We start from the raw sequence: 24,652 nt of genomic DNA, 5'->3' as shown, positions 1-24,652 counted from the left end.
AGAGCAGAACAATGTGGCAGGTGCTGCAGTCTCCACGGAGTCACAGAGGGATGTGGTACAGGCAGCAAGCAGGGGAGGGGAACCCCAGGGTCTGCCCCAATTTGTGGCACTAGCCCTGTCCAGGATGTTTGCGAGGCTTTGCGATGCTCTCCAGGGAGACAGCAGCAGGCTGTGCTGGGGCTGCTGCTCTTGGGAACAGCTTGTAAAAGCAATTCTTCCTCTCGCCTCTCCAAAGTCTGTATTTTGGAGGTCGGTGCATTCCGTTCGCAGTGCCCTGGTGACAGCTGGGGAGGCAGCTTGCTAGGGCTGCTTTGGGCTACATGGCCCTCACCCACTGCCCAGCCCTTGGAGCAGAGCTGTCCACCAGAGCACTGGTCCCTGGTGCTTCAGCAAAACTTTAGTTTGCAAGGACAGCAAGAGTTGCAGTTACCTGGGTGATGGTGTCACCCAAAGCTGTTGTTCTGGAAAGGGGTGGGAGTAAACATCTCAGCCACACAGTCCTAGTGCAGCTGCCCATGACGGTTTTCACTGCCCTCCCTGTTTGTTAGAGCCCGTTTTCTCTTGCCAATGCTTCTGAGTAGATGTGTAAATTTTGGAGTGCTTTGATATATCAGCTCTTGAGTTTTTGCTTCTTCCAAGGACGTGTCCCTGCAGACGTCGAGCAGAGTGATTTGCACATCTTTCTCTCTCCAAACCCTACCAGGGCAGGCATGGATCTCCAGCGTGCGGTGAGTGCTCAGGCACGGTAGCTACAGCACTTGATCTTAAGCTGCTCTGCTATGTCTAAAACAGGGCACAGGTGCCAAAGTGCTGGCTAATTGCCTCTGGAAGCAAAACGTGCCTTGATTGCTGAACAGCTCCAGGTGCGTTGTAAGGTCTCTAGGCCCAGAAGTGGCTGGAAATTGGGGATTCAGGGACTCCCAGACCAGACCTTCTGCGTCAGCTGGCAGTGGGAGTTTCCAGTGCACACCAGTGGCGCTGGACAAGCCCATAAAGCAAAGGCTGGGGGTGGCCTGGAGGTGGGCATTGAAGGTTGAAGAGGAAGTGAAGAACGTTCCACAACTTTCTTTTTATTTAATAGATGAGTGCTGAAGTTGTCTCCTTGAGGGGGATGTGAACTCAGGCTTCCCTGTCCCATGCTTTAACCAGCCGGCTGCATGGCATCCAGAGAAAGATTAAGAGGATTGAGTTTGCTTAGTCTAGAGAAAGGAGAAGTGGGACGCAGTAACCTTTTATAGTTTCATGGATGGCCATTGTGTGTGTAGAGACACAGGGAAAAATAACTCGCCATATACATTGCAGAATGGGATAAAAGTGATGGATAAGGACAGAGTAAGGAAAAAGATGAAAGTAAACTGCAGCAAGGGCTACTTAGATGTACAAGAAGAAAAACTTTCTGAATGTGATGAGAATTACGTGCCTGGGAGACTCTACCCTTTCTATCAGTGGAGGTCTTTAAGAGTGACTCAAATTGCTGCTGAGCCTGAGAGAAATATAGCTCTGTGTCTCCCAGCCCTGGCTTCTTTCTCTGCCATTGCCTTCGGTGCCCCTGCCTGCAGCGAGAGAGTGCTACCGGCTGCCTGTGTGTGAGCAGGGATGGGCAGAAGTGTCAGCCAGTTTGGCAGGCTGCCGCTTAGCTCGTTTTGCCTGGTTTATCCCAGAGGGGTTTCTTCTGCTGGGCTAGAGGAGAGGTTATGGTGGTGCTGGGTCATAGAATCATAGAATCATAGAATGATTTCGGTTGGAAGGGACCTTAAAGATCATCTAGTTCCAAACCCCCTGCCATGGGCAGGGACACCTTCCACTACATCACGTTGATCAAAGCCTCATCCAGCCTGGCCTTGAACACTTCCAGGGATGGGGCAGCTGCAACTTCTCTGGGCAACCCGTTCCAGTGCCTCACCACCCTCACAGTCAAGAATTTCTTCATTATATCTAAACTAAATCTCCCCTCTTTCAGTTTAAAGCCATTTCCCCTTGTCCTATTACTACACACCCTTGTAAAAATTCCCTCTCCAGCTTTCCTGTAGGCTCCCTTCAGGTACTGGAAGGCTGCAATAAGATCACCCCAGAGTCTTCTCTTCTCCAGGCTGAACAGCCCCAACTTCCTCAGCCTGTCTTCATAGGAGAGGTGCTCCAGCCCTCGGATCATCTTCATGGCCCTCACTGGACCCACTCCAGCAGCTGCCAGGTCCCATGGCAGGACAGCGTCAATCGGTGAGGTCTGCCAGGGCCTGTGTGCCCAGCATGGGCATCACTTCTGCTGTCCGAGACTGATGCTGGCAAAATGGAGTTTGCCTGCCAGCAGCAGCAGCACTCGGCATTCCGTTGCGCTGCCTGCCACCTTCACGTGCTCAGGCTTTCTTTTTATCATAGGGATGCAAAGAAAGCCCAGAACACATTAGTGCAACCACCTGGGGGGTTAGTTATGATTTTTAAGAGCTAATGATGCCACCCACTGCTCAATGTTTATAATAAACTATCTTCTCCCCCTCTTAACTAAATTGTGTGTATACAGGGGAAGAAGCTGTACCCGTGGACACCCAGAGCCCTTGGCTTGCTGCACAGAGCTGCTGTACTCCACGAATAGGAAAGATGGACAGAAAGTTTTTTATTTTCATGCATTCGAATGGGGCAGGTTGGGAAGCTCAGGCAAAAGAAGAGGACAACTATGATCCTGGCCTGTAGCCGCAGTGTTTTAATGCAGACCTGAAGACTCCGCCAGTCTTCTTGACATCCGGCTCCCAGCTCAGCCTGCACAAGCGATACGGCTGGTGATTCAATAGTTGCATGGAATTACAGTGCTTTCCCTCAGTCTCGTGCCAAATATGATACCTAATTTGTTAACTCATGTACATTTCTGCAACACAGGAGAAGAACGGGCACCCTGGGAAGCAGGGGAATAGCACACAAACTACTTTAACTATTACCCAAAAAGGTAATTTTTTTTTTTATTCTTCTAGTCTGCACTCTTTTTTTTTTTCCCCCATTTATGTTACCTTCTAGCATCAACACTGATGACTGCTCTTTAATGCCGTGCCTATGGCTAAGCGTTCGTGCCTCAGCCTCCGCAGGCAAAGCTGCGCTCCGGGCAGAGCCCAGCACATTCACATTCCAGCACCGGAGCTCCAGGCTCTTGGACAAATAAGGAAGTAAATGGTCCAAGTCGGATTGACTTTCAGTGCAGCAGGAATAGCAGGTGGGTGGATGCAGAAAAAGGAGAGATTAATAGGAAAAGAAGTCTTATCTTTAAAACTTCAAAGAGAAACTTAGAGCAGGACTAGCATGTTGGTGAGAACAGCTCTTCAGCTATGAAACAGCGGGAAATATGGGGGCATCCTTCATCATCCATAATGCTTTAAGGGAGTGCCAGAGGAGAGGCTCTATCTCTTGCACAACCATGTCTCTGTTTTTCCTCACAGAAGAAAGCCGTGAAGTTGAGTGGGTCATGCTTGTGTGTTGGCAGGGCCTTGCCAAGGCCAGCACCCACAGAAGACGTGCTCACTTGGCAGCACTGGGCAGCAGAAGCGCCTGCAGACAAAGCTCTGCCCAGCCCAGGCTGATAAGAAAGGTTTTCTTGAAAAAAAGGTGGTTTTCAGTTCTGTTTCTAGGTTAGGTACCTCCTCCTTTTGTTGGAACGAGTAGCAAGGCAGGGCACTCACATGGTTTGGGCAACCTGGTGTAGTGGAGGATTTCTCTGCCCATGGCAGGGGGGTTGGAATTAGATGATCTTTAAGGTCCCTTCCAACCCAAACCATTCTATGATTCTATGCAGAAAGTCAACAAGCCCCCACCAGCTCAGCATCACCCTCTTGGTAAAGAAAAGGCAGAGAGCACGGGCACATCAGTGCCCAGGGAACACACCACCAGCGCTTCAATTCCAGCCATTTGGCCACAGCACACGATGAACCAGACAAGCTGATCAACGCTTAACATTTATCTTCCAATGCCTGATGTAAAAAATGACAGCTTTTAATTACAGTATTTATCTTTTTAGAGCACAGCTGTTTCTTTCACACTATGAATAAACAAACTATTCTAGGCAGATTTGTACCATTCATGCAAACCTAAACTGGTTGTGAAAACGGGTTAGCTTGGGGGTTTATTTTTTTCTGCATACTCCCACTTCTCAGCTTCACACATTTCTTTCTTCTGACGTGCTGAGATTGTAACAGACAGGGCTCCAGTGCATTTCAGGATCTGGTGCCACATGGTTCGGGTCTCGGATGGGACACTCGGTGCCACCAGAATAATGCTGCCAAACTGAGTACAAGTTTATTTTTGTATTTCACAGGTGCTGGTTGTGCATTCACAGTTATGTTGAAGGAAGATAGTTCTTGACTCCCATTAGCACTCAGGTGTTTGCATCGAGTGAATCTGGACACAAGCTCATCACTGAGGCCTGAAACATAGAAGCTGCTCTGAAAAAGTCCAGAGAAAAGGTGAGAACTGCCAATTTGCAACATCACTTGAACTCCACCTGTTTACAGAGCAACTTACCATTATAAAACATAGCCAGGCCTTCATTTGTAAGAGAAAAGAAAGAAAAAAAAAACCAACCACCACACTTTCGTCGGTCTTTCTCCCAGGTCTCTTGGCCTGGATTCCTGCAGATTTTCTAAGTGACTGTTTCTTTGCTATCTTGCTTGTCCATCACACCTGCTTTGTCTGGTTGCCTTCAGTGCTTTGCATTTACTTATTCCCACACTACGGATCCGCTGTCCCCTTCCCAAGCCAATTCATTTAGTGCCATATGCTGCAAGATGAGGCTCTACAAGAAATAAACCTGATGCTATCCACGCTTGTTCCACTTAACAGTCTGAGTTTGCTGAACGCAACATTTTCTTCTTTTTGAAAGAAAGTAGTAGATAAGTACCTTGACAAACTCGAATCCATTTAGGGAAGTTGTAGGAAACTTTAATATTAGAGCTGCCATTTAATTCTCAAGGCAATAAATAGGACCAAGGGGCCAATTCGCCTCTGAATGTCTTTCATGTTGGTTTGTTACACAGTGTGATCTTGTTTTACAAGCGCTCTGTTTACAAGAATGCTGGGGGGGGGCAGGGGGGAATGTTCATTTAAGTCCCACAATCACATAGGGCTACTTTTGTAAAGGTCTGATCCAGTCCTACCAGCTGCTTGCCCAAAAAACTTTGCAATTGTGGAGGCTAATTAAGATTCTTCAGAGGAGCTCTCCTCCTGCCAGGGGTTGCAGAAGGCCTCATTAGACATGCTGTACCTCCCCCCTCGCCCAGCAGAATGCCCCTCTGTGCTCAGTTTACGTTATGGCTTATGAATTAACCAATTGATTCTGAAAATATCATTACTTTGGGCCTAAGTAGAGTTGTTCCCTTCAAGGCAAAAAATCAGGGCTTCACGTAGGAATAAACCGATACCGTAATCCCTACGAATCCCCTACTCCCCCACACTGCAGGTCGAGGATTCACTTGCTGGGATACAACAGGTTCAGCACAAAGAATTTATCGTGGCTTTCTGTGAAGATGGAGAGGAAAGTCTGGGCCTGGGCAGTAAGCGTGACCTATCCACTTGCACGCAGGAAGCTTTGTTAGCATGCAACTCTGATTTAAAGAAATTAGTTTACATGAAATGGCTGTGTGTATTTCCCTTGTCTTTTTTTGTGTCCGCTTCTCTCTCCAGCTTTAAACTGAAGAAACCTGTGACTGGCATAGATCAAGCACGTCTGAGAGTTGCTTGGTACTAACGCTGCGCAGCTGAACACAGCTCTAGTGCTGGAATAAAATTTCAGCCGGCATCAATACATAATGTTGGACCTCCAGTATCTTTGAGTGGTTATGGCTTAAATTTATATTTAGTCTTTAAATTGGTTTTAAATCAGAACTAAATCTGATTTAAAGCTTAAACTGAGGAATACGTAAATTTAATTATGTTTCATCTAATACAAATAGCTTTCCCCTGCTGTGTTTGTGCAAAAATCTGGTTTTGATTTTTTAAAATAAAGCTAACTGCGGGAGCAGGACACGGTATTTCAAGTAGTGAAGAAACACAACGTGCTGACACACACAGTTTCCAGTCAGTCACAAGCAGCATACTGTCAGCTTGGACAGCCTCCTCTTCCTGAATGTTTCAAGAGTTTAGCTACACCTCTTTCAGTTAAGAAGAACACTCTCCCCTCCCCAAGCTAAAAATGAGAACATTAAAACTTACGATAATTTCTCCGCACAAAACCATACTACATATTGTAATAACAAAATCCTTTATTTTAGGGAAATACAAGGAAAAGCGTGACATCCTTATTAGCAAATTGTTTTAAAAAGGCATTCTTTCTTTGAAAAACATTAACACTCGTACAGAAAAGGTGACCTGTGGATAAGCCCTCTCATTTTGCAGTGGGAATTCTTTTTTGTTTTACAGCTCACATTGGGATTTGAATAATCTACAGGAACAGATTTCAACTTTGTTGATACTTTCTAGTAGCTTGGGGCACACCTGCCACTCAGCACTGCTCCAGTTTGACAGCCTACCAGGAGGCTGACAACACAACACTGAGATGGAGCTATCACAGTTCTCACCCAGGTTGCTTTGCAACAAACCACAAGACTTCACCATTACCACAAGAAGACAGTGAGAAAGCCACAAGGTAACTCATCTTCTCTTTTATCTCTGAAGACTCTTCATACAAGCCCTATGTCCATGAAATTCTCGTACCGTTTGTCTGATTACACCTCAGTACTTCACCACACATCCCCTTTGCTGTAAGCCAGAACTGTGTTGTGAAACGTACACAACAGATCAAGGGCGAAATACAATTGTTTCCCAACGTATCTGCTTTCTGTACAGTAGGTTCCAAGTAAGCTGGGATGTATTTTGAAGAACACAAATTTATATCTATAAATTACTTCTGCCCTCTCTGAACCTTATGTTAGAACTTAAGTTGCTAAAGAAAGGGACTGGGAAGTTCCTAAAACTGTCAGGTTATAAAGTAAGCATTTGTCCTTTAATCCATTGTGACAACGCTTTGTCACAAGTAGTATCCATGCTAAGCCATAAGATACCTCGGTCTTACTGTTAAAAGGGGATTCATGTTGTCTGGAGCAGGAATAGCGAACTCTAAAAGAACTAACGGTTTTCTTTATTCAGGTTAGACATAACAAATGTCAGATACAGCAGTTAGTCTAGAAAAATACATTTAAAAAAATCTTCAGCAGACCATGCTCCCTGTAACAAAATCTTTCAAAAACAATTTTACAAATTTTTCTACATTAATGTAAAAAGAAATTCTTAAGTTTAGCATCATGGATTCCATCAAACATCTATCTATCAAAACACGAGTTTCACTATTTGTAGATGTTAGAATTCATAATACATTTTTCTAATGTATCCTGTACATATTAAATAACCTAAAAGGCTCCTCTTGTAGTGCATTAACAATTTAGCAAGCACACTCAGTATTTCTCCAGTACCATTTGCATTACAGTTATTTGCCCGCAAATGTAATTAACATCTAAAAGTGCACACAGTTAGGTCCCCCCTCCCTCCCCATAACCTGTTTCCCTGCTGAAACCCAGACATCCACTGGAAACATTATGCTACTGTAGCTAAACTACCCATCATTAGAATTGTGACTAAAGTATTTTTAAACTATACAGGAACTGAATTATATACAAGAATCAAAAGGACAGCCTGTATTTACATCAGGAAACATCCACTACCACAGTATTATACCAAGAACTCAATACAGTGTTACAGTTGGTATTTACTTAGGATTTTAGCTTTAAATCAGTATAACACAAAACTTAGCTCAGGAAATACCCTGAAAACATGACAGGTTTATTAAATATGACTTCTATTATGCCACAAGACAAATATCCATTGCTGGATATTCTTGCAAGTTCAGTTTTTGAAATAGTGTGCTGTTTCATAAAGCGACTAGGAAGTTCCAGAAAGGTTGCTGGGGAAAAAAGGAAAGAAAGAAAGAAGGAAAAGAAAAGAAAATAAAAAAAGAAAGGGAGGTGGGGGGAGGGGAGAGAAAGGACAGCAGATATCAAGTGAGGAATTAGATTTGAGTAACTAAACCAAACTGTTAAATTAAACAAGTTTAAGACAGTCACTGCATGCAGAAACCCTTTGGAAAAGCGTCATACAGATCTGAGTAGGTTGTAATACATAAGCTTACGATGTATCTTCACTGACTTTTTCCACATCAGTTGTCAAGACTTTCCCCTATCAAGTGGAAGAATTTTAAGATTAAATTCCAGATTATCCAGTTTGAGATTAATAGCTTTACTCTCCAAGAAATCCAGTGTATGAACCTATATTACATTTTTCCAATGCTACTTTAAAAAAGGCAAACTATAAACTTCGCAATTCGCTTTTTACATTGAACTTTTCAAACAAATCCAAAATGTTGACTTAAATTCGCATTAAAGTGGTGAAACATTTCTCCTCTTTCTCCCCTCCATAAAAGTGCAAAAAACAAGTTGCTGCTTGGTCCACAAACATCATGCATCATGTACAGCGAGAGATTTTCCTTCTGATGGAGCACTGCTGCCAACCCATCACTTCCAGTTTGTACTCCAAGAAAAATGTCAGCGTCCAAAGATGGAATTCAATTCCAGTAGAATTAATTCTACAATCTGATTCTGGTATACTGTGTGGACTGCTATGTTACCAGTCTCTTTCTCTGGCTTTAATAAGGTTGGACCAAAAACTATTGCTACACTTTGATAGGTCATTCGGTTCTTTTCTCCATTTTCTACAACTCTGAAAGAAAAAAAAAAAAGGGACTTAGCAGTGCTAGAGTAATATGATGACAGGAAAAAGACATAGGCCAAAGCAAATGACTATTCACAGTATTTATTTAATGAGTAGTCTTGTTATTAGGACATACAGCTGCTGTGATTCCCCTCTCTAAAGAAGAGTTTTGTTTTGAAATGCTATTCCTGATCCTCTCACAATCCCTTGAACATAGGGACTTGTCAGTAAACATCACAACTATGACACACACTGTCTAAAGTCTGCTGAGTGCACTGCAAGCTTCTGTAAAAACAGACTGACACACTGTTTTCATCAAGTTCAATACAGGCAAGAAAAACGCAGTGGGAACAGCCACCTAGTAGTTTTAATTGGATTATCTGGCGTTAAGAGAGGATCAGCAATACAAAGCCTTTCCTTCTGTCTGCTACTTACCTCTTCAGGTGCCTAAAGAGTACCTGCATAGTGTCTTGATTTGGTTTTGGCAATTGTTTGATTAAATCTTTAACAGCATGGACACGCTGCCTTGGCTCTTGCTCTGCAAAAGGATGAGGCATAGAAACAAAAGTTCAGTATTTTTGTTCTAAAACTTCAGCACAAAATTCAACAGACTGGGAATAAAAGCGAACGTTTTGCAGCGCTAATAAGAGATAAAACACTGCCACCTCCTGACCGGAGCGTGCATTCCTGACGGGCAGTTTCGGGTAAGCCTTACAGACCTTGTAACCAAAACCGTTCTTTTTACTGTCCAAAATAACGAAGTGACTTGTACACACTGAGCAGAACTTGTACAAAAAGCACATGCATGTTTTCCGGACTTACTAATTGCATTGACAAAGTCATTGAAGTGATTATAAGTGAACAGCGGCTCTGGCAATTCTCTGAAAAACATCTTCAGAGCTCCTGTGATGACATGTATATCTTCCCATTTACTGTCATTCAAGTCTAGTTTCTCATCTGAAAGAGAAAAAATAATAATTCATGTTAATAATTTAACTAGAAAAGCTTTTTTTTTTTTTTAAATAAACTTAACTACTCTTCTGTACTCACTGCTTTTAAAGCAGTGAAGACGGTTACCCCACTTCAGGCCATTCGAGCTGCAGCAGTAAAAGGGGACACCAAAACTCAACCACTACAGACACGGATGGCCAAACTCTGTCTACTGCACTACATGCTGCTTCCCTACACCAAGGGCATTTTCCAGAGGGGAACAGAAGCTGCTGGCATAACACAAAATTTATTGTTAGACCCTGTCAATCAGGAAATGAGAGGTCAGATTGTACATGGGCTATTGTTATCTTCCTAGGTGCAAGTTGTCTATTGAATCCCACTGAACAAAACACTAAGATACGGCCACACGAAAGGGTTTTGTACACAGAGTATGGCGAAGAGGAGCTAAGCACCCCCGTACTAAAAGGCAGTAGCGAATCTCGCTAAAAAGCATCAATTTACAATTTTAATGGCAGTGGAAGCTTAATATGCTTGTTTTTCCATAAGGTATGCAGTTATTTTGTTTGAAATAATTCCCCTACCCCTCAGATTCTATTACCACCTTTCTTTAGAATTATGTTCCAGCAATGTCTCTATGCTCCACGTAAGACCAAACCTCCAGGACGCTAGGTTTTTCAGATGATGTATATTACACACTAAATTCTGCAATTCTGAAGTAATTTTACTTTGGAGATAACAATCATTTCTCATGAATGACTGCAATTATACATTAGATAGATTTTTTTTTCCTTAGCTTTCTATGAACTTCAACAATCTGAAAATATATGCAATTGTAATACAGTTGAAGGGAGCTTACCATGATTGACTGCAAATCTTAGCTTCTGTATCACTGCAAGATTGCCACTAACTCGGTATAAGCCGTCAACATCTAATCCTAAAAAAAAAGATAAATACATTTCAATACCTTACACACATACGAATTCTGAAACCATTAGCTGCTTCTTTATAGGTCTACTCAGCAATATTAAAACAAAAGAAACCCACCTTGTAACAAAGAACATTTGGTTCAAAAAAAAAAGGTAAACTAACTTTTTTCACAGGCAGGGCATATCAGAGGATGTTTAGTTTGCTGACACAGGTTGGGCAGTGCCAAGCTCCAGGTAATCTCTAAAACTTCCTACACAGTAGAACAGCAGTCATGAGGCAACAGCTCCAAGTTTCCCCAATGAGACTAGGTGTCTCGTTTAAGATACCCTTGGTGGGTGGGCAGGGCAACATGCAAGAACCAAGTATTTTGTGGATGTTCATGTTTTTTAATGTATGGTTAAGAAAAATCAAATCAAGTCATGCATAGAGAGAATCTCAAAGTTGTCACGTGACTAGGTTTGCATGGAGAAGGAATGATGTGCATGCAGACTCATCACTACCCAACAGCCTTCAGAACTACAATGGGTAGCCCTTGCCTTGACAGCATTGCACACACAACTAGGAAAGAGGAAAACTGTGTGTCGGTGGTTGCTACTGCAGTTACTCAGAGGTGATTAGGAGGTAGAGTTTAACTGAAACACCACTTAAATGCAGCATGTGAGTCAGTGCCACTGAGAGGATGAGTGTTGCCAGAATACCTGCAGGTCCCTGTCGCTCCTCAAGGAGTTGTCTGATGCAACACAGCACAGTTACCAGCACCATCTGACATATCCCTTTTCCCCTTAATCCACTAGTGATTCCTTTACAGAAAGAACTGATCTGAAGTGTATTTGCAGTAGGAAGAAGAGTTGGAGAAGTAGGAAAAAAACCTGTTCATTTCTGTCAGCTTCCCCTCAGGTATTTAAAAAAGGAAAACTTCACCACTATCTTCACTGCAGTCCTGTCTTTAAAATACAAAAAAAAGAAATAAAAAAAAAAAAAAAAAGGAAGAACAAAGCAAAATAACCCCTTTCTCACAAACTGCAGATCAGAGACGGAATAAAGCCTGCTGTTACAAGCAAGGTGGCAGTTTGTTGAACTGCAATAAGGCAATGGAAGCAGTTATTTCTCCCCTCCCAGGCTGTAAGATAGCAGCATTGAGAAAGAGGAACACAGATTGACAAAAAAATCCTAAATTAAGTTCCCATGAAAGATGCCTTAAAATTCACATGTAGTATTCTCCTGTTACACTTACCCTGATTCTTAAGAGAACATTCTCAGATTAACAGACTGGTATATATTTGAATGATGATTATGGAGATTCCATAATCCCCTCTCAGTCATCTTTTCCAAGAGACAGGGCAATGACAACAGCAAGAAACAAGCAAGAAAACAAGCACGGACTACAGCCAAGTCAGGAGTCACAGCCAACATATTTTCAAGAAAAACAGGAAGATGCTCTTTACATCAGACAACACAGAATGTCACAGGTAGCTTTCAAACATATAATTTTCTCAGTTATTAGGTAGGAGACACTTATTTTCTATGAAGGTAAACAAAAATTGAGTCAATTGCCTAAAACTTCACATAGCAATCAGTGTAACCAGCTGAAGGGCATCAAATAGATAGACATGTTCTGGCAGTCAACACATACACAGAGCAGGAACACAACTTTTTCCTAGAAGTTGGTTTCAAGGAAGTTTTACTAATAACAATTGTTAGCATGCTTAAACCTTCCAAAAGTGAATGGTCGCATTTTGACAGTCTCTCTTTTCATCTGAAAAAAGCCTTGATGGTCTGAGCTCTTCTATTACTTCTTGTAATCCCTCTTTCCTTAGAGCCTTGCTGCCAGGAGGCTATTCTGCCTTCTACTCAGCTTGAAATATATGGAAGCAGATAAATTTCTCAGATACAAGATTTCTTCTCCCCTCTCCATTTTGGATCCCACATACCTCCCCACTCTTGAAAACTCATTGTTAGCTACAGATACAGGTTTCAGATTATTTTCCCCAAATAAATCTACAGCATTTTAAGGATTAAAATGTTCAAAATTAGATAGTGTGGTGAGCAAGAGAGATTCGGAAACAAAAAACTTCAACCATACCATGTTCCTCAACATGCTCAATGCACAGCTTCACGAACTTTGGCACCGTGCTGTTTTCTCTTTGACACAAGCTGGTGAGATTGGAACCAAACACTTGATCTGGAACCAAGTAAAGAGACTGATTTACAGTGGAACAGGACTCAAGTAACAGAACTAGTTCAGATTAAAATAAACCTCTACAAAGGGCAAAGACTACTGGACACAATTGTCGCAGTATTAGAGCGAAAATAAGGAAGTTTTGAAAAGAGTTGTCAGCAGCTCCCAGCAAGAAAAAACTCCCAGTAAGAAAGAGTGTCAGCAGTTACACAAACGCGAGTCTGAGTAAGGAACTTTGGCTATTGAAATCATTTTAATCCATCAGGAGATACTTGCAAGAGTCATATAGTTGTTACTGTAATGAGATATCTAATGGATTCAAATGTCCTGTTACACTTCATTCCTGTTCTGAGTTCAAAATACATTTAGTTTAATCTTTGTTCAAAAAACCTGAACAGAGATAATAAACTTTAACCAAAGTGAAAGGTTTGGCATTGCTTGGGGAAAAATCCTGTAAAATGTCACCTTTCATTGCACCGACTGTTTAATCCAGCATTACATACTAAATTAATTCAATATAGACTCTTTAACTTCTAACATTTTTAAGTTCTGACATGGATTTGTAAATGACAGACCTTTACATCACAGAGCTCTGAATGGATGCAAGTATGACTATGCATAGGCAACCTGGCCGCAAAGTTGGAATTTAAATACAGATATTTATGAGCAAAGGTAATTTCAAGTCTTGTTTTCAAAACTACACAATCCAGGGGAGGTGTTTTCTATCATAAACTGGAGCAAAAATGAAATCAGCTTGGGCAGAGAACAGATTCCTGCAATGTCCAAGTGTATTTCAGCAACATATTAACTCCTCTTGTTCAGATTATGTCATCATCAAAATCTCTCAGACTCATTTCTATGATTTTCATCAAAGATGTCAAAATAATAGATGGCCTCTCCTGTTCAGGTGAGATTGAAATAAGGTCTTGAGACGGAGAAGCAAAGCTCACACTCTTAAAGGGAAGAAAGTCTTTGTCTGGGTGGTTGTTGCTTTTTTGTTGTTTTGGTGTTTCTTTTTTAGTCTGTTAAATACGGTATGGAAGTGGCCACCTTCTCAGTATGTAGTGGATCTTACTTCAGAGCTTATGCAAGAGAGAAACCGCTCTTGCATTTGCATCATGCATAGCATCTAGCCCATTTTTCATGTTTAGTGATTTAAGTAGGTTCATTAACAACACTTGCATCTGACTACTGCTTTGGGAAATCCAAAGAGCACACCAAACCAATTACGCAGTATGAAAACTGGCACACACTGGTATAATTAGCTGTATGTGTATAAGGTCGGTGACCCAAAACACCTCAGTCCTGCTGCTGCTCCTACTCACGCAGCCAGCTGTGTAAGCAGAATCACTAGCAAGGGATTGAAAAAGCTCACGCAGTAGAAAGCCAGGCTAGCATGCAGCTGTAGCACGTAAAACAACGCGGTTTAGGTAGCACAAGAAAATACTAGCATGTAACAAACTGATTTGCTACAATCGTCTCTGACTTCTATAATTTCAGCATACACAGGAATCATATTTTTTCCTCTCATCTTAAAGTAACTTTGGTAATTTCATTTTTCCATGTAACAAAACTTTAGCACAGTTACTCCTCTGCTTAGTGCATGCTGTTTTAAGTATGTTTTTTCTAGAACTTTTCTTATATGGGTTTGCCAAGTTTTCTGTTTACTAAGTTTGTTCTGCAGCAGCCATATAAGTACACTGGGCTTTTAAATAAAGACTTATGTATTTTTCATTCATACAGTAAACATAAAACCATACAGTGTAGTTCCAACTTTTAAAATTGATACCATGCTTTTAAATAAAAACAAACTCTTCATTCCTTAACGTCTTTATTAAAAATCCAATCATCAGCACGCATGCGTACAAATTAAACTTGGCTTAGCATTCACTGTTGCTAATGTCAAAAGTTACGTCACTGAGTCATGACATGAATACTAAGCTGTAAAGCACAGCAAAACGTCAAAGTCTGGGAATAATGCCTCCTTATCCCAAATGAAAATTCCGTAATTTACAAATAAATTATATTTGCAGATACACAAATATATCAAACACCACATGCAATAGAAGCACACCTGTTAAGTATGTAGTTAGGCAAACCACAGTAGGATTTGGTCTGATATTTGCCTACCCATATGCTATTTTGACCCTAGTAGAGCACCACCTACAAGTCCTGCTAAAGCACACAAATAAATAAAGAAATCAAGTTTTACAGTAAGTACTGAGTCAATAATTTATACAAACACATTAACTTAAACCTGTGCAAATACTGTTCTCTCAAAGTTTGTGAAACAATTAAAAAATGTATACATTCAAAAAAGGTTAGGGAAAAAATATGTTTAAGTTAAGAGTCCTTTAGTCTCATCCTGGTTTGCTTAAGTAATTTCATTTCTCCTGAGATGGCACATGACTGGTTCCACTCAGACTAAAACACTCTTGTGAAACAGATGAGCACATGCATTCAGCTTTGTACCTAAAGGACTTTTCTTTCCCTTGTATGCACAAATGATTATCAGCTAGCTGAAGTTGCCAGCTCAGAACAGCAGGCCAAAAGGACTCTCTAGATAAGAAGCACTTCAAGTTCAATAGGCTCCTGGGTCCTCAATTTTCACTGCAGTTCTGCCAGTAACATGCTGAAGGAGAGGACATCGTCCATGAAGTTTAGTTTCTAGTAGCAGTGCTCAGAATAATGACAATCAATCACCAGTTCCACTATACATCCAAGACTTTTGTTAAACCAGCTATATACATGTTTTATTCTAAAACTAGACCAGTTTAACCCCATTTTACATGTGAACTACTAAATTCAGCATTTCAAATTATTTCTTTTTCTAGAAAAGTTCATTTACCCTTAATGTAGCCTTTTTCACGGACAGCTTGTAATGTAGGGCGCCGTGTAAGAAACTTCTTGAGCTTCGTTTTGGTCTTTTTCTGATCTGTGGAATCTATATTGCTAGGTGCTTTCACTGCTGAAGAAAAGAAAGGCATTCAGCATGAATATCCGCAGAAGCGACATTGCATTTATATGCCCAGGAACTACCATTAAAAAAAAAAATTAAGCTCAAAACCACATAAAAAGTCTACCCAAATTTGCAACATATTCATATGTTTTTCCTTAACTTTTTGGAATTCCTTGTAAATAGCATCTATTTTTCAAACCACCAAACGACAACCCTGTCACAAAAAACTGGTAAAATCAAGTGTGGCCTGTGAAGCTAACTAAATGGTAGCTTACACATGGCATTGATGGGGAATTTCAAAAACATGGCTATGCTTCAAAAACAGTGCTGCCTTTCATTAACTTAAACTGTTTTGAAAGAAATAAATACTTTCTTGAAATAACATATAAGGCCCAGAAGAGACAGAAAACAGCCTGCCTGATTAATAGATTTCTGTGCATAGGAAGAAATTTCTGCACCTCAAAGAAACTTAGCTCTAAAATTCTGAAGATGTAATTAAAAATGTTAAGTTGGTCTAAATGAGTCAATATAACATCACTTAGCAGAACTGCAGTTTAAGTTAATAGTGCAAATATTTACAGATGCTGTATCACAGGCAAAACCGAAGTAAAACAAATCAAATCAGTTTTGAACATGTAAAAGGACAAAAAGAATTCTTATTCTAAACCATCTATAAAAGTCAGAGAAAACAAATGTCTAGTTATCTCTGTGCATTTGACAACACCTTGAAAATAATTCATTTCACCACTGCCTATTTTCTCCTATTTTTCTTGTGTCATACAGCAGGTGCTAAAGACAATTGGTATTTTTTTTTCCTTTTACTTTTTTTTAAGTATGATTAATAAGACATGGAAGAAAATCTTCTAACTGGCACCAAGCTGTAGAATGAACTATATAAAAGCCTGTTTCCAAACTTCAGTGGTTTGATTTCTACTTCTACTGAAGATGCAAAAAATAAAAATTTGCATTGCTAAAATCAATTAACAGAAGATTTTCAACTCACAACGCAGTTTCTTAGAGTCTTTATTCTCTTTCTCTTTTTCTTTGTCTTGTTTTTCCACTCCTGGGGAATCTGGAACATCATCTTCTAATACTTCATCAGACTCTACTACCTAGTACATTTAATAAGATACACAGTGATTAGTTTGCCAGTTCATAGAATATAGCACTAACACACATTTCCTATAGACAGTTCCACAATATACATTTTTTTCCCCTATAATGATACTCAGTTTGTTCTTTCCTAAACTTCAGATGCTAAAAACATCTTCAGAGATGATACCCTTCTCACTGGCAAAGTTAAAAACTCTGAAACACTATATGATCATAAGACCCAATAAAGAAATTTTTGCTGGACACTGAACAAAGCACAACCATCCTTTCACAATAACACTTCATTACACCAACCAATAAACAATAGAAATGTTTTTCTTTTTTCAAATCCAGTAGATAAACATCAGCTATTTCACTGTTTGCTACAGAAGCACCTGATTGATAGAGTAAAAAAAAAAATTTCTAGAGCATTTACTCTATTGCTGATCTCGGTAATTAAAATTTTCTTAATAGAAAATAGAACTACTGGTTTGAAAATTTCAGTCAAAACACACACTGAATTCACTCTGAAAAAGTAAATATACCAGGACCTAAAATTCTTGTCCTGTGTTATTGCTCTCCCAGCATATTCTCATTAAACACAGTCAAGTGAAAACATAGATCATGTTGTAGTGTGGAGGCAGATACCAGAGTCTGTCAAACTGCCCACCTGCAGCCTCATACCTGGGCTACGCTTGTGACTGCAGACATATCACAACATAGGAGAAGAAACTTCCTCTGGTCTCAGTGCAACATACTCCCTTCCAAAACCCCGTATTTCTACTTTGCTTCTACTAAAGTGACCTTGACTTCTACGCAGTTACAAAAATCTGACTGTACCGTGTCTTCTGTTACCAGGAAGGACATTTTAAAAATAAGGCAAGGTTGCGTACTCCAGAGCGCTGCATGAGCAGAAGCATGATTTCATCAACTGAGATACACTTTAACTTGAAGGGTCGATGTTAGCTTCAAAAGTTCTTATTCCTTGTTGCTTTTCAAAAGCTTTGGATAGCCTTTTTACACAACAATCAATATGTTCAACTGCCCAATTAATGTCCCTGCTACAGATGCCTCTGCCACTGAGACCATTTGGACAGTGCTCTCTTCAAGAGGCCTCAAAGCTTTTTAGGACTGATAAATTTTAAAACCATTAACTGTTTTGGGAAAAGTATCACCCGGAATCTAGTTAGATTAGGCTTGTTCCGTAATACAAATAGCTTTGAAATTTCTGTATGTAAAACAGAGCAGCCACATGCTTCACAGATAACTATCCCTCTTGTACAACATATTGCCACAACAGCATCCCAAAGGAGCAAAGAGACCAGACTCTAATCTGTACCTTCTTTTGAGGAAGATCTCATCACACTAGAACTAGCATCTCTGTCCTGGGAAAGAGATTCACAGCTACTATTACCATAAACTTCCCAAAATTAAAATTTTGCTTCAGATCTGATGGACTTTTGTACCCAAAGCTTTGGTGCTCCAAATTACCAGGCAGTCTAATAATGTACTTTTTTAACTTTCCCCTTGTAATCTTACATCTCTCGGGTACCAGCTCCCAGCGGTAATACATTACCATTTCCTCCAGAGTGCTGATAAATTCTCCTTATTCCATCATTCACTTCCTCAACCTAACATGTGAATACCTCGGTCTCATCTCAGTATAAAATCAAATGGTTTGGGTTGGAAAGGACCTTAAAGATCATGTAGTTCCAACCCCCCTGCTGTGGGCAGGGACACCTTCCCCTAGATCAGGTTGCTTAAAGCCTCATTCAACCTGGCCTTGAACACTTCCAGGAATGGGGCATCCACAACTTCTCTGGGCAACCTGTTCCAATGGCTCACCACTATGAGTGAAGAATTTCTTCCTTAGATCTAATCTAAATCTCCTCTCTTTCGGTTTAAGGCCATTTCCCCTTGTCCTATCACTACTTGCTCTTGTAAAAGGCATATCTCAGCCTTTCCATTTTCATCTATACTTAAGCAGGGAAGAAGTGGCCTCAGTTGTGTTACACAGGGCACTCAGAAAGAAACTAAACCATTCATAATAGCCTGCTGTGTTTGGGTGGAAAACATCCATATGTGCAAAACACTATCAGAGCTAAGAGAAATGAAGGCCACTGACTGGCATCAAACTCAACATAAATGCAGTTTATGGGCAGCAGCCAGGCCTGCAACTATAAAAATTAAGAATACACATGAAGTCAACTTGATACAAGAGGAATATTTTCTTCGAGTTCTCCTCCAACTTCTTCTGAATTGAAAGATGGTAAATCTTGTCTGGCAGTATCAAGAGCAAATGTTTGATCACTTTTCTGTTGATTAAATAGTTGGCATTATGCTGTCTGATAAGAAGACATAATTCAGCATTTTGCCAGGGCTTTTAATTTGCACTCTAATGCAGCCTTATTAAGTGAACAGAAGTATCAAATGCTGATTAATGTGTGTCATGAAGCACTCCCTTGGCTGTCCTCCCTGATTTCCTCCCTCTCTATCAGAACCTTTCAGGTTACTGAGACAGAACGAGTATTTGGCCACAGAAGGAAGCTCATTTCTAAGCTGGAGGTCAGCCCACATCTTCTGGTTCTTAATCCAGTGGACCACCCTTCTTCCTTTGCTGCTATTAATTGTATTTCACTTCTCACCACCAGGAACTGCCATATCCTCACCCTCCTGCCCACATTCAAGATAATCAGGAAATTAAGATGTATATGAAGCAATAGGAGTTGTTACAATTGATTATTTTACTAAATAACATTGAAAATAGAGCCTTCACAATTCAAACACATACCTGGTTGTTGATGGTATAGCTAAGAACTTTATACCATTCATTAATAAAGCTGTCATTATCGGATTGAATTAAGAGCTCAGTTCCTTGGCGGGTTTTAGCTTTAAAGAAATAAAAACAGATCTCGTCAGAATTCAAAAGTGAAATTACCTAAATCAAATCAAGCTTCTCCCTGGCATAACTTCTAGATAATATACAGCCACTCAAGAACACTTACCAGTGAAAACAGTAAATAGTAGTCTGCTTAAAATTTAAAAGCATATCCCATACAGACATACTAAAAATGGACATTTCTTGCAGGTACTAAGAAACGTCTACATTTGAGCGGGAAGAAATGTAGAAAACTAAATTTTTTTTTATTTTAAGTTTAGAATAAATTTCTTAAGCTGAAGTACACATAATTCTGCATTTAAATAAAACATTTCACCTCAATAACATTCTTTTTGCTGGATTTGTCCTTTGAGGCCCAGTCAATCAATGCCCCTTTGAGATCCACTGTAAATTCTGGCTTAGACTGATTGACACCAAACTTCTGGAAAAAAAATGAACAATGATGACAAATTTAAAAATAAAGAAACTACTAACAGGTACACAGTCTTTCAATCCTCTAAATATAAGATACATTATTGACAGTCTATACAACTTAACCCAAATACAGTACTTTGCCACAAATCAACAGGCTTGATATCAGGAAAACAAAAGCCACACACCATACACCCTTTAAGCATGCCTATTAAAAGTTGCTCAGCTTAAAGCCCTTAAAACTCCACAACTTTAAATGCCAACTGAACCAGCAGAGTTTTTTTTCCTATCACAAGTGGTAGAAGTCCATACAGTATTTGATTGTAGCTTGATTTTAGTCAAGATAGTCTCAAGCTTTAAACAAAACTGGCTAATAAGTAACTGAACAACAACAAAAAAAATCTGTCAGTTAATCAGTGGTTGCCTATAAAACAAAAAATCAAACCAGAAACAGCAGCTTAACTAGACAGGAATCACATCCCTCCTGCACTGAAAAAGCACTTTCAGTTTTTACATTTTCATAATGTATATACATTTCATATGTACGTGTGTATATATATTTTTTTTTCCAACAATGCTTTTCATGTTATTTTATATTTTTCTGTAGTGCTTCTGTTGCAATATTGGAGCATATCCTAGCAAGTAAACAGAACTCAATTTCACTAACTACTAAACAAACAGCAAATAACCAAAATGATAAAAAAAGCATTTTGCTCACAAGCAACCCTTCAAACAATTTGGAGGAAAACATCAGGGAGCTATTTTTACCTACTACTTTTACATTTATACTAGGTGTCACAATTTTTTAAGACAAAGTACTTTTTCTAGCGTTTCAACCTACACTACGTAGCTTTGAAATATCATTCTTCAAGGAAACTAATGCAGTATCCACAGAAACAAAAAGCTCAAATTGTGAGAAAAATAAGTAAAACACAGAACAGGGAAAGTTGTAAGTCACTTGGTTGTAGCGCAGAAATTTAATGCTGAGGTCCTAGGGGAAGCTTGTAGCATTTGATCCATCAGAAAGGTTCTTTTCTATTTCTTCAAAAAGTCTTTGATGTGTGAACGCTGTTCGTGTGACAACTCTGGGGGACATAAGCCCCAGGACAAGCTCCTTGCTGTGAACACAAGTTTCCAGCCTGTACAAGAACAGCCATATCCAAGGGGAGAAAAAATGGTTCAGAAAACAGAACTAATCTACTGCTTCTGATTAAATTCCCAGCATGGATGTTAATTAATGCTAATTGTGTTTTAGAAAGGCTGTTTACCACTGGAAAAATCTCCCTGTCTTGAGTCCTATGGGCAATTAAGCATTGAATGGAAAGTAGCATCTTAACTTCTTTGTTTCACCCATGAAACATCGGAATAGGGGAATATTTCTAATTTACCCAATGCCAACTAGCACTTGGGGAAAAAAAAAAAACCCACAACCTTCTGCTTTTTAACTTAATTCTCAGATACCTCATCCAAGAACTTTTCTTATTAATTACAGTAGAGCTTTTAAGAGAGGCCCAGCTCAGCAGCAGAATCCACAGGAACAGGAACAATTTCTAGGCCATTATGCCTCTTGCAGTTGTGAGCAGGAGACTAGTGCCAAAGTCCTCTGCAGGATCGGGGGGTTTGTTAAAAGCACTGCCCAGATGACGCTGAGAAGCACAGGCGATGACCTGCTACAGCTGATATCAAGAAACAACAACAAAACCACCTGACAGTCACTACTGTTTTGACCAAAAGGAAAGCTGTCCTGTACATCAGCTTGCTGAACTCCCCACCTGACAGATCGCAGTACTACCCCAAACATCTTCGTACTCTACCCATATTTTTGACCTGATGCCCTTCAGCGTTTCAAAGCAGCACAGAACAAGCCAAAAACTAGAAGCTAAATTCCTCGGAGGGGAAACAAAGAAGCCTTCCCTCACTCCTTCGCACAAGTAGTGCCCAAAGTGCTGTGTGAGATCCACGGATGGGGAAACCCACACAAATAAATGCAGCCTCTCTGCAAAACACCTGTGATATACCAGTATGTTATATACTCATCACAAACTTAATTTCTTTATTAAAGGAAATTTTAAGGCTCTATGAGCTTTCCTGTCAAGGTCCTTCTCTGCTCCTGGGTATATGAATACAATATGTCAGCAGCCACTTCCCTCCCTGGAAGCTTCCCAGAGCAAGCCCTGTACAGGGCATGCACGGGTTAGCTACAGGCAATCGAACGCTCCTGAAGCGCAGGTTTTGTTGAAAGCAGCAAAAAGAAAACCTTTCCCTTTAGTGTCTGCTGCCATCTAGACATAAAGTCTGCTTTCTCAAACAGAGTGCGCTACCAAGTCAGCACCAGTCAGGATAAATTCAGCTCTTCCTGAGCAGACATCTTATTCTTACTGGATTTCTCTTCTGAGCTGCCTGGGAAATTTGAAAAGGGCAGCAGTGTGAGACAAAGAGGGAGAGGTCTGTACGTGGTGCTGCCAGCTGTCCTAGAGTCACTTCTGACAGCTTTTTCTAGGAAAAAAGCATAGTCATGGGATGCGCTTATGCTAGTTACACGGCAGAGATAACTTCTATTTTTTGGAAATATTAGGGGTTTGGGTTTTTTTGCTTTAAATATAGTAGGTCCTGTGTAGCTTAAGGACTGCCTTGAAAATTTGTGCTGACATCAATAAATAGAAGACCTTTTCAATCTTTTCAGAAGTTTTCTCCAAGTCCTGGAAGCCTCCATAGGACAAGCTACACAGTCTGTATTGTGATACATCCCAGCAGTCTTTGGAAACAGAACTGGATGTTATTTATGGGAAGACTTTGGATTTATACGACACCTGCCATTCTTGTAATTATGCTTCTAATTAGAGTTGGGTAGAACGTTTTAATTCCAAGTCCTCCTCACCCATGGATGGACTGCAGAAATAGAGCTGAGAAGACGGATGCTCCTTTGTGGCCAGCAAGGGAGCTTCAGAATTTATATTTTTAACAAAAAAAAAAAAAAAAGAAGACAAAAATAAATATATTCTTTATTGTCACAGCAAAATAATTTAAGTTTTTTGAAACCAGACTCTGACAGGAGTATTTGCATTCTGAACAGTTTTCATTATAATCATCTGAGCTCCCGTATAATCAGCTGTGCAATACTGATGAACAGTAGTAATGTACATGTAACATCCTTGGCTATAAGCACAGTGGTATAACACAGTAAACAAGAGTTTGCCTAGATGAACCTTGAAGAGCATTTACTTCCTTGATGTTTTTGAAGTTTACTGACTTTTGGTTTACCACCACTGTACTTGACACTGAGGACATGCACCTGTTACAGAAGGCTGACAGATTAATCCTTCTAAGCAGTTACCATTTGCTGTATTTTATGAAGCCCCATCACTAAAATCTGGCAATAGCTATTACAACCCATTCACACCTAAAGTTGAGAGTCATCTTTCAACAGCTGAAAATTTAAATTTCTGTGAAAAGACATACTCAAAAAAAAAAAAAAATCCAGATTTCCTTATAGAAAGTAGCATTGTAAAGGAGACCAAACTGCATACAAATTATCAGTTTCAGGCTTCCACATAGATAGTAACAAATTTGAGAAACGAAGAAAAGGCATTTGTATAATTTTTAGCACAAGGTTAATTGAATAAAGCTACAGTTACTCCCCACTACCGGGTGGGGGGAAATTAAGGTACTGGTTATCACCACAGTCATTCTAGAAGTCTCAGGAATGTTAACTAAACTCAATACATATAGCTCTCTCTCCACTCTTCAGGAAATACAAGCCAAGATACCAAAATATCATCAACACCTTAAAATCCTCACGAAGTCATATTAGTTAAACATTGCTTTTAATGTCTTCCACCTATCTTTTTTTCCATGAAAGCTCTAGTTTGATTCTGATAAGAGTGCTGAGAAAGTGATACTAAAAACCAATTATACAACCAGTCAAGCCTGTTTGTTTCTTCTAACACTAGTATCATTATCTACATTGCTCCTCATCCACCTTAAGCAACAAGCTTATTAGCTACCAACATGTTACCAGTTTCTGAACAGCAGCACTTCTATGCTTGGTATCTACACTTCAAAACATGACTAAGTACAGATGCTTAAATTTTATATAAAAAGCGTCCTACAAATTTACATCAGCTTTCTGTATGTGGCATATAGCCAGAATATCCCTGAGCTCTTTTCGTTTCAGCTTTTTATGCCCAATATTTACATTTTTGGGTATTCCAATTATAGCTAGAATTAACCAACAACATGTACATCATTGTATCAAAGGTATCATAGGCAGCTTACAAACATCCTTAATTAGTTGTGTTAGAAAGAATTAGACATAAAATATCCATTAAAAAATTGATCATTTCATGCTGTTTATTAGTCAAGACACTAGTGGTTCAAATAGTAGGTAAATTTGGTATTATAATTCTGGCACTGATGGACAAAATACTCTCTCTACTTTGTTCCATTAGAACAATTACAGGATTATTGCAATACACTTGTTAATTTGCACCTTGGATGACTT

At 39.9% G+C, this 24,652-nt stretch overlaps 1 protein-coding gene across 5 annotated transcripts in view; it reads right to left on the bottom strand.

Annotated features, from left to right (window-relative positions):
• Positions 1-6,262: 6,262 nt before the first annotated feature.
• The window catches only part of ARHGAP12 (Rho GTPase activating protein 12), an 81,424-nt gene continuing 63,034 nt past the window's right edge, over positions 6,263-24,652 (bottom strand). For 4 of the 5 annotated variants that reach the window (XM_086614392.1, XM_086614394.1, XM_086614393.1 and 1 more), the window contains 9 exons: positions 20,050-20,158; positions 19,633-19,730; positions 16,753-16,861; positions 15,639-15,758; positions 12,695-12,793; positions 10,541-10,618; positions 9,556-9,690; positions 9,169-9,271; positions 6,263-8,742 (listed from right to left, as the gene is read on the bottom strand). In XM_086614392.1, the coding sequence (XP_086470518.1) occupies positions 8,568-8,742; positions 9,169-9,271; positions 9,556-9,690; positions 10,541-10,618; positions 12,695-12,793; positions 15,639-15,758; positions 16,753-16,861; positions 19,633-19,730; positions 20,050-20,158 (1,026 nt within the window). In that variant the 3' untranslated portion in view covers positions 6,263-8,567. Of the gene's footprint in view, positions 8,743-9,168; positions 9,272-9,555; positions 9,691-10,540; positions 10,619-12,694; positions 12,794-15,638; positions 15,759-16,752; positions 16,862-19,632; positions 19,731-20,049; positions 20,162-24,652 lie in introns of all 5 variants that reach the window. The other variant, XM_086614391.1, reaches the window with a different exon arrangement.

The sequence above is a fragment of the Tauraco erythrolophus genome, chromosome 7 (genome assembly GCF_009769465.1).
Source record: "Tauraco erythrolophus isolate bTauEry1 chromosome 7, bTauEry1.pri, whole genome shotgun sequence".
Classification (NCBI taxonomy): Eukaryota; Metazoa; Chordata; class Aves; order Musophagiformes; family Musophagidae; genus Tauraco; species Tauraco erythrolophus.
The sequence above is the reverse complement of the archived record's forward strand: the minus strand, read 5'-3'. Positions and strand labels throughout refer to the sequence as shown.